The sequence below is a fragment of the Puma concolor genome, chromosome E4 (genome assembly GCF_028749965.1).
Source record: "Puma concolor isolate L17-30 chromosome E4, mPumCon1.1.hap2, whole genome shotgun sequence".
In the NCBI taxonomy this organism is placed as follows: domain Eukaryota; kingdom Metazoa; phylum Chordata; class Mammalia; order Carnivora; family Felidae; genus Puma; species Puma concolor.
Window position 1 is genome coordinate 45,465,530 of NC_141683.1, and position 9,946 is coordinate 45,475,475.

At 43.8% G+C, this 9,946-nt stretch overlaps 1 protein-coding gene across 7 annotated transcripts in view; it reads left to right on the forward strand.

Moving 5' to 3' along the window:
• SMG7 (SMG7 nonsense mediated mRNA decay factor) overlaps positions 1-9,092 on the forward strand; it is an 89,794-nt gene extending 80,702 nt beyond the window's left edge. For 4 of the 7 annotated variants that reach the window (XM_086693260.1, XM_086693264.1, XM_086693263.1 and 1 more), the window contains 9 exons: positions 939-1,083; positions 1,568-1,947; positions 2,623-2,994; positions 3,761-3,910; positions 5,865-5,945; positions 6,672-6,831; positions 7,507-7,677; positions 7,794-7,939; positions 8,570-9,092. In XM_086693260.1, coding sequence (XP_086549386.1) covers positions 939-1,083; positions 1,568-1,947; positions 2,623-2,994; positions 3,761-3,910; positions 5,865-5,945; positions 6,672-6,831; positions 7,507-7,677; positions 7,794-7,939; positions 8,570-8,683 — 1,719 coding nt within the window. In that variant the 3' untranslated portion in view covers positions 8,684-9,092. The remainder of the gene's footprint in view (positions 1-938; positions 1,084-1,567; positions 1,948-2,622; positions 2,995-3,760; positions 3,911-5,864; positions 5,946-6,671; positions 6,832-7,506; positions 7,678-7,793; positions 7,940-8,569) is intronic. The other 3 variants (XM_086693266.1, XM_086693262.1, XM_086693265.1) reach the window with 2 other exon arrangements.
• The last annotated feature ends 854 nt before the right edge of the window (positions 9,093-9,946 follow it).

Consider the following 9,946-nt stretch of genomic DNA (forward strand, 5'->3'; position numbering starts at 1 on the left):
CAGAGAAAAACAGGGCAGAGATTGAGAAAAGGCATGGGGAGAGGGAGGTGCTGGGGAAAGACCGAGAATAAGCCAGATGAACTGTAGAAAGCTGGAGGACCAGTGTTTGAGGGGTGAGTCTAGTATGTCCTGCCTGCTCTGCCTCCGTTCTCTGCAGCTGCCTCCCAGCGAGGGCCAGTCTGAGCATCCCCTTTCTGGTCTCTCATCCCTCTTAAATCTGCCTCCAGACGATTAAAGAAAGCTTGACAGGAGTCAGTGTATCACCTCTCTTTACCTCATCCTAAGTTCTCTGTAAATGTACCTGTTTTCCTTCATTTTACTCAATTTGAGCAATGCATGTGACATCTTACTCTGTGTAGCTCATTGTGTAGAATGTTGGGCCCTGTTCTGACTGCTGACAGTATCCTTATTCTAAAGGGGTGGTAGCATTGGGGGTGGACGGTGGATGCCTGACTGGTATGCTTGAGGCTGCCCAGATGAAATTAAACTGAGGGCCAAAGTGTCTCTCCTGTGAGTTACTCATCATTGTTAATTCATTATCCATGTTTGTTGTCTAATGAATTTGAGTATAAAGGGCCCTGGAGCCCATAATAGGTGGCTTAAGATTATAGGCAAGTTTTTTAACCTGTTGGTATCAGATGTCTCATTTGTCAAACAAATGAGCTCTCAGGTCCTTTCTGTATTTAGTATGTTCATGATTCTGTGTAAGCAAAATCGTCACACCAATTAAACAAAACCCTTCTATCTTTAATTGACAAATAATTTGTTTTGATTTTTTTTCCCCACTTTTTATTTAGGTATTAGATACCTTCATATGCTTTTTTTTTTTTTTTTTTTTTTTGACGTAATGGGGTTTTAAATTCTTTCTTAGAGGTGCTTCTTTGTGATACATTTGAGTTTCAGATTATTATAGATGGTTTTGCTTTTGTTGGTCATAGGTGAAATCCCAGACAGAACTAAGAAAGACTCCAGTGTCTGAAGCCAGGAAAACACCTGTAACTCAAACCCCAAGTCAAGCAAGTAACTCCCAGTTCATCCCCATTCATCACCCTGGAGCCTTCCCTCCTCTTCCTAGCCGGCCAGGTAAATACACATTTTCTACTTAATCTCATCTGTATAGGAGTTTCTGCTCCCTCATTGAATAATTTATACTCTGTCAGAGTTACATTACTAAACCATAATGTTAAAAGGTAGAAGGAAGTTCTCTTTTCTCTGATGCTTACTAAGTTCTTTTTGAACCATTTCTCTGTAGTATATATACAAATGCATGTTTGTTATCATGAAGGAATTCCTATCACTAAACATAGCATTTAAGAAACCACCTTGAGAATGCTCCACTTGATTCAGTGGATAGAAATAGCAGCCAATACTCTGTATTTAATTCTTGAAATCAAGTTAAAGATTGATGCTTGATCAGTCTTACTTGATGTCTGATTCCTGCCGTTTTTAATTTATTAGAAGACCTCTTCTTCTACCCTACCCCACCTTACCCCCAAATGACTTATTTTTGCCTTTCTTTTGCTAAGTGTCTTTAGAACTAAAGCTGCTATGTTCTTCTATTTTGAAGGGTTCCCGCCCCCAACATATGTTATTCCCCCTCCTGTGGCATTTTCTATGGGCTCAGGTTACACCTTCCCAGCTGGTGTTTCTGTCCCAGGAACCTTTCTTCAGCCTACAGCTCACTCTCCAGCAGGAAACCAGGTGCAAGCTGGGAAACAGTCCCACATTCCTTACAGCCAGCAACGGCCCTCTGGACCAGGGCCAATGAACCAGGGACCTCAACAGCCACAGCCACCTTCCCAGCAACCCCTTACATCTTTACCAGCTCAGCCGACAGCACAGTCCACAAGCCAGTTGCAGGTTCAAGCTCTAGCTCAGCAGCAATCCCCCACAAAAGCCGTGCCGGCTTTGGGGAAAAGCCCTCCTCACCACTCTGGGTTCCAGCAGGTGAGTCACAGTTGTGCGTACCGTCCAGCCAAGATCAGGAGGAGGGGAGACTAGAATGGTCCAGTGGTTGGTTAATTAGAAATACCAAACTTACTTTGGTTAATTAGAAATACCAAAATTACCAAAGCTTACTACTTAAGCTTTCCAGATGCTTCTGCTATGGAAGGATTATGGAGAAGAATACACTCTCTCTGCTGTTTAGGGAAGTTCAGATGTTTCCCTTTCTCCTTTGTAAAGGATAATAGATCTTAACTACTGTTCTTTGCTGCTGCTGCTTGTCAACTTTGTAGAGAAGAACTTTGTATAAATAATTCTCCTATTTGAAAATAAACTACAGGAGGGAAATAGAATCATAATCTTGACGAGGTGTTAAGAAAGCTATGACACCATTCTTAAATATCATCAACCCCACAGTACTTGGGCTGGGAAGGGGGAACACACACACATAGCACACACGCTTTCATTTGTTCATTAAACCTCATAAATAATTGAATTGAAAGAGAAGGTGAGTTCACTGCCCATCATCCGAGAAAGCTCTGCGTATTGAAAAACATAAAGGGTAAAGGAAACTGAGTTTTGTCAGTTAAGTTTCTCAAGTTCATTTTGTGATTTCCTGAGTATTGAATGTAACATTGCATTTTATCCTCATCTTGATGACAAGCATCTCTTTTTTAGTATCAACAGGCAGATGCCTCCAAACAGCTGTGGAATCCCCCTCAGGTTCAAGGCCCATTAGGGAAAATCATGCCTGTGAAACAGTCCTACTACCTTCAGCCCCAAGACCCCATAAAACTGTTTGAGCCGTCATTGCAACCTCCTGTAATGCAGCAGCAGCCTCTAGAGAAAAAAATGAAGCCTTTTCCCATGGAGCCATATAACCATAATCCCTCAGAAGTCAAGGTCCCAGAGTTCTACTGGGATTCTTCCTACAGCATGGCTGATAACAGAGCTGTCATGGCCCAGCAAGCAAGTGTGGACCGCAGAGGCAAACGGTCACCAGGAGTCTTCCGTCCAGAGCAGGATCCTGTGCCCAGGATGCCATTTGAGGTGTGTGTCCTTTCCCATCACCAGACACAGCGGACATAGGCGTGGGGCTGCGTATCTTTCGAATTTCTAAAGCAGATGCTTGTAAAGGCCACTCTCCGATTCGTTAGCGCTGCGGCACGCTGCCCGGCACCTGGTGTGGCTCCTGGTCTCCTCCACACACTGGCACAGTCTGTTGGATTCGGAGGAGTGAGGGGCTCTGTCACTGATGCGGACTGTGGTGGTCTGGCAGAGAAATCATGTGCAGAAATCTTGCACGCGGCATATTGGGGAATCGTGAAACAAAGCTCCTCTCAGTTGGGCTGAATCATCTGAGTTTAAAAATAGGTTTACTGCGTATTTAAACAAATTGCTTTCTGAGAGGAACGAAGTCAGCCAGTTATCTTCGATAGTGGAGCTCTCCTTCCTTTCTCTCTTTATTCACAAGAAATGGGTGTGTATGTGTATCTTTTAAAAAGAGCTGTTTCTCTGTTAGCCCAAGATCACGCTGATCACCCTGCTACGCATTGTTTTCCTCACTGGCCGCGTTAACCTTTGATGTGCTGCTCCTTGTTTGTCAGTGGTTTTTGCTCCTTTCTACCGTCTTGCTCTTTCACTACCACTGTCCTGTGTCACCTTGCTTGTTTCAGAGCTTTTTCTTTGCGTAGTACCGTCTCCCTGGGATTTTTCTGCTTGACTGTACTTACCTCTGTCCCCCTAACTGTGCTGCTACTCCTTTGTGCTTTTGTCATCCCTTACTACATCTCACTGTGATCCTTTCTGTCACTAGGACCCCAAGGGCTCCCCTCTGCTTCCTCCGGACCTGTTAAAGAGTCTGGCTGCCTTGGAGGAAGAGGAAGAGCTGATTTTTTCTAACCCTCCTGATCTTTACCCAGCTCTGCTGGGCCCTCTCGCCTCTCTTCCTGGACGGAGCCTCTTTGTATGTATTTGACGTAATTCTTGCTCTAACCCCAGCTTCTTTCCTGAGATTTTGTAGTCCTTGGAATAGATGGTTTCTTTTTTTCTGGAGCTTTGAGCTTTCTTTCTTTACAGAATTGTACAATTTATTTCTTCACTGCCAAAGCTAACCTTCAAACGGTAGTAGAATATGGCAAAACCTTTCTGACTCCATGGTTCTAAGTCTCCGAGTCCTAGCTTTGTTGTAAGTGTTATTCAGGGCTGGTCATAGGATGTGATGCTGGCAAATTAACTTACTTTGCAGGTGTACTTCCATCTAAACCCAGCAGTTTCAAGGATCGTTTAATCTTGCTTAGGAGCAGTGAGATTTTTCTTCATATAAATGTTCTAGATTTTTTAGTGACATTATTGAAGAGTATGTAGCTCTTTTCTGTTTGGTTAACTAAGAGCCCTGACTTCAATTCAGAGTGAGATTCATAAACAGAATGAGTAAAAATGAAGAGAATTCTATTTAGAAACGGCGTGCCATAAATGAGTGAATACAGAGAGAAATAACTAGGATGACATAAAATAAAGCCTTATGTATTGATTAGTGGTATCTTTTTTGTTTTGTTTTTTTTTTTTTTTTTTTGATTAGTGGTATCTTTTTAAAACAATCCTCTAGCATTTCAAAGGATGGCCTTGTATATGCTCATTGATGTTTACGTAGCATTCTGCGAAGGTGGGGGAGCATGTAAAAAAATTGGGAAGACGTATGCTAGAAACTTTTTCCCTTTCTCTACTCCATCTTAGCAAAACAGGAAAACAATTCAGAGTTCTACTTTTTTGCTATTTCTTTCCCATAAACATGAGGCCAGAAAACGTTCATAAGGTTAAAATGCATTGGCTTTAGGATTAGGAGAAATAAAAGCTTCACGTCTCTCGTGATAGAAGCTGCCATCCCTGGCGCTTGAATTTCGTGAGTGGGCAAAGAGACCGCCACTCTTCCCCCAAGTGAGAGAAATAAGAGATCCCCTAGAAACTGAAGGAGAGCGCAGTGATGGCACCTAGGGGTTTGTGGGAAACCTAACTGCTAAGCTGTTGGCTCCGTGTGTTTGCCTTTCTTGCTGCTTCTCTGCTCGTGCGGCTTGAAGGCCAGGGGGTTGCCTCTCGGACAACTCATTAACGGCTCCCTGGTTCCCGCCATGCTCCCCCCCCCCCCCCCCCCCCGCTCCATTCACAACGAAACTGGTGGTGGTGCAAGTGGACATGGAGGGTAGTGTTTTAGGGTTGTTTTCCCCATGTTTACAAAACATACATACAATACTTTCTATATTTAACGTTGTTAATGATACAATGTGTGTGACAGTGCCTTGCATGTGGCAGACATTTAATAAATGCTTTGCTGACCTACCGTTCAAAGACAGTGAGCATCAGAGATTCAGCTTTTTTTTTCTCCTGGTAGTTTTCTTAGAGCCAGTACCTGTAAGCTCAACTTCAGCAACTATTTTAACATATACCACAAATAGCTGTTTAGGAACCATGCTGACAAAACCAGTTGTCAAATAGATTTGAAAGCCTTTAAGTCATTAATGTGAGTGTTTTAAAAATTGGGGGAAAAAGACTGCCAGATCAGTTCAGTGTCTTGTTTTGAGAGTATTTTAAATGCACCTCTTAAGGGGATTTGGGAAAGTTCCTGCTAGTAAACACTCAGAACTGCCATTTTCCAGCGTCCCTGGTCCCTGCCAGGATCTCTGTGCTAGATTAGAGGTATTGATCCGGGAGGGTTCTGACTCACCTGTGGCAACTGGCATGTAGCTGGTGTCATGGTAGGAATATGTAATTCACATCTTCTGAGCCCGACACTGTACATGACAGGTAAGTACAGGTATGCTTAACTGGTGGTCCTCTACTCTGGTTGTGTAGGGACTTAAGATTGATGCTAAGAAAATGGAGGCCATAATGTAACTACTTTTTTTCTTTCTGGCACTGTGAAGAAATCCTTGTTGGAGAAGCCCTCGGAGCTCATGTCACACTCATCCTCTTTCTTGTCCCTCACTGGATTCTCTCTCAATCAGGTGGGTCAACAGTGAAGAATCCTGCATTGTGCTTTTATTGTAGGCTGGAACTTCCTTTCCCGTTCTATTTCAGTACCCCTATTTTTCTCTTGCTTTCTCTCCCATATATTGCTGCCTTCCAGATTTTTTATCCTCTGTCTCTCTCTCTGATTTGGGTATATGAGATACTTGTTTGTTATAAATTTGAACCCTTTAACTTCTCATTAATATGGAAATCCTTAGGGCTCTGTTGTTCAGCCAAGTGAATTACTTGTACTTTTTAATCTGGGTTGTTTACATAGACAGAGAAAATAAAGGGTGGGGGAAAATGAATTTAACAGGGAAACCAAAAGAAACAAAAGTCTTCAAAAGTTTGTTTTACTAAGAAAAGCTTAAAGTGGGGCACCTGGGTGGCTCAGTCAGTTAAGCGTCTGACTCGATTGTGGCTCAGGTCATGATCTCATGGTACCTGAGTTTGAATCCCACTTCAGGCTGCAGGCCGACAGCACGGAGCCTGCTTGGGGTTCTCCTTCCCTCTCTCTCTGCCCCTCCCCCACTTGTGTGTGTGCATGCACACGCGCACACAGGTGCACATGCACACTTTCTCCCTCTCTCAAAATAAACAAGTAAACTTTTTAAAAAAAGAAAAGCTTAAAGTGTATCAGTCATTCATGAACATGAACATTGCATTTGCTGAAATCTCTTTCCTTGCAGTGAGTTTATAATTTGGTTGTCATTGTCTTTCAGGAAAGATACCCAAATAACAGTATGTTCAATGAGGTATATGGGAAAAACCTGACAACCAGCTCCAAAACAGAACTTAATCCTTCGCTGGCTCCCCAGGAGACATCACTGTACTCCCTCTTTGAAGGGACCCCGTGGTCTCCATCACTTCCTGCCAGTTCAGGTATTGGCTAGTCTTTAAATTACAGACCTTGCATTTCTAATACCCTCAAACTGATGGTGAATCAGTATGATTTTACATTATAAATATATTAGCTGTTCTGTTTTTTAAGTAATTTCTGAACGAAAATAGGAAAAAAGCCTGATGAGCCAGTTCATGAAATAAATGCCACTAAAAAAAGCTTTTTCTTACATCCATAACGAGCAGAGTTGTAAGGGAGAAAAATATGGGTTTTAGCTTAAGGTTTCCAGCTGTTTTTTAGTTTGGTTTGTAGATACTCATTCTTTGTAGGAAAAGTTGAACTTTTTAAAATAGAGGGGTTTTTTAATCCCAAGTTTATACTTGGAGTTTGATTTAATAGTAATTCTTAAGGTTAGGCAATTAGAGAATACCAGTAGATAATTTATCTGAAACAGACATGCCAAAATAGTGCATGCACAAAATTGTCTGCTTGGTTTTGCTTTTTTTGTTTTTCTAAAGCAAGGAGTATGCCTTAAGACGGATTAGTGCATCTGGCAGAGTCCCTTTGGGGGCCCTTATTTTTACCTTTGTCCCAAAGCCCTGTGGTTATTTTTAGTAGAATTTAAGTGATCAGATCTACAGAAAACTCAAGTTCTTGGTATGTTTGTGGAACATCTATTTAATGTCTTATGTTGTTTTATTGTTGGTATTTACTAGATCATTCAACACCAGCCAGCCAGTCTCCCCATTCCTCTAACCCAAGCAGCCTGCCGAGCTCCCCTCCAACACATAACCATAATTCTGTTCCATTCTCCAACTTTGGACCTATTGGGACTCCAGATAACAGGGATAGGAGAACTGCAGATCGGTGGAAAACTGATAAGCCAGGTGAGGTCCAGACTTCTTGCCTAGTGAAAGTGAAGTCACTTCCTCTGCCCTTCTCTGGTGTTTGGTGTTTGGCAATGATAGAACATCTTGAATTCTTATCTCTTTGCATCTCTCAGCCATGGGTGGGTTCGGCATTGATTATCTCTCAGCAACATCAGCCTCTGAGAGCAGTTGGCATCAGGCCAGCACTCCAAGTGGCACCTGGACAGGCCACGGCCCCTCCATGGAGGATTCCTCTGCTGTCCTCATGGAAAGCCTAAAGGTGAGTGAGTTTTAGGAAAACAAGAGCCACGAGAGCTGTTTCTGCTTTTGTTCACGTAAATAGCTAGGCTCATTCCTAAGGCCCTTAGAACTGATTGATCTATAGCACATATCTAGCTAAGTCCTAGAAACATGATCTGCCTTAGAAGATTCTTGAATAGGAAGTTGTTTTTAATTTGTGAATTCTCTGCTGATAAAGCAGTTATCCTGGGGACAGGGGCGGGGACAGAAACAAAGGTTTTAGTTGCATTCTAAGGTCAAAATTGTGATTCATTTTGGAATGTTTGATTGAAGCCTTTTGTGAACAAGTAAAAGAAGAGTGTCTAATTTTGGAAATGTTTTGTTTGCCTAAAATCTTTATAGTAAATATTCTGTGGTCTCACGTGGCACTGAGTTTTAGTGAAAACTACTTTCACCTTTTCTGGTTTAAAATCATCTGGTTATAAAAATAACAGGAACTGACTGGTCTTAAAGACAGTCTTAGAACAACTTCTTCTAATGGCTGGATCTTTTTAGGGGGCGGGGATCTTGGGACTTACATGCCTTTATATTTGGCGAGGATTGAAAAACAAATCCCTTTCAGATATCCAGGCATTTGACCTCTGCTGACAAGCTCTGGGCTGTTTTTCAGTCTATCTGGTCCAGTTCCATGATGCATCCTGGACCTTCCGCTCTGGAGCAGCTGTTAATGCAGCAGAAACAGAAACAGCAGCGGGGACAAGGCGCCATGAACCCTCCACACTGAGGCCAGAGTGGCAACCCTGGGAACGAAGGCTCCATAAACCATGGCATGTTGGGTTTGCAGGACTGGCCCGTACAGTCCCCTGCAGGTGGCAGCCCTCTCTTCTGTCTCTTGCTGTCGAGAGGGTGTAAGCGTTCCACCAGCGCGCTGAGTGTGCACGAAATGTCCGCAGTGCAACAAAAAGAAAAAACCATCAGGAACTCTCTGTCCCCCCAGGGCCTTCCGGAGGGAGAGAGGAACTGCTGTTTGTCTTCACTCAGTTACCTGATGTCACCGCCTCTCACCTTCCCCGTCGTGCATGCCCCCAGCCACAAGGGAAGTGAAAGCTGAGAAGGGGAGGCAGGTGGGAGAAGCCGGCGGGAACTTCTCGGTCCTGTTTTCCTCTCTGGGGAATAAAATAGGAATCCATTAATGATTGCTTTGCTGACTGAGAATGTAGTTGAGATTATTCCTGAACATCTTTTATTATTGTTATTACTCTCGGTAGTATAATGTCACACTGAATTCTTCCATACACAACGTGCTTCTTCTAGTCAGTGTGTAGCAAGGAAAAGCCCCGCTCGCTGCTCCTGCGAGAGGTTGGTGGTGACAGGATGAGGGAAACGGACCTCTTCGGCCAGTGGCAGTGCTCCACGAGGGAGAGTCCAAGGCCTCAACTTTCACTCAGAAGGTTCTGGCGGCCCTCCTCTGGCCTGGAGACTCCGGCAGGAAATGCCCTTCACTCTGTAGGTGCTCGAGCCCCGATCGAGGATGCAGTATGGGTGGTGGTGCTGGGCTGGACTGGCAGATGACTGCTGGAAGATTTTAAATTAATGTTTTTGATTCCTGTACATTTTACCGTAGCGTAGCGAGCAGTCTCACGGAAGGCAGGCTGGTCCATTCGTGGCCTGACACATTTTAATAGGTAGAAGCTTTCAGTGTGGTTATTTTTTGTTCGATTGGTTTTTGTGACCCCCATCCTGCTTACCACCCACCTCCTCCTGTCCCTACCTCCATCCCTTTTCTGCCCTGTGCTGTAAGCTAGTAATTGTTTCTGTTCCTGATGTGTATGACATCTCGCCGAGAAGCAACAGCATGGGGTCCAGCAGTTGGGGCCCAAAAGACAGTCCAAGGAGGAAGGAAGCAGCGGCGTCTGTGTGCGTGCACCGCAGGCCAGGCCCCGGCCCAGCTGCGTCCCCCGACCTCCACTGTCAGAGTGAAATTCAAGGCAACATGGACACATGTGCACCATGCACAGAAGAAAACACAACGAAGTCCATTCTGGAA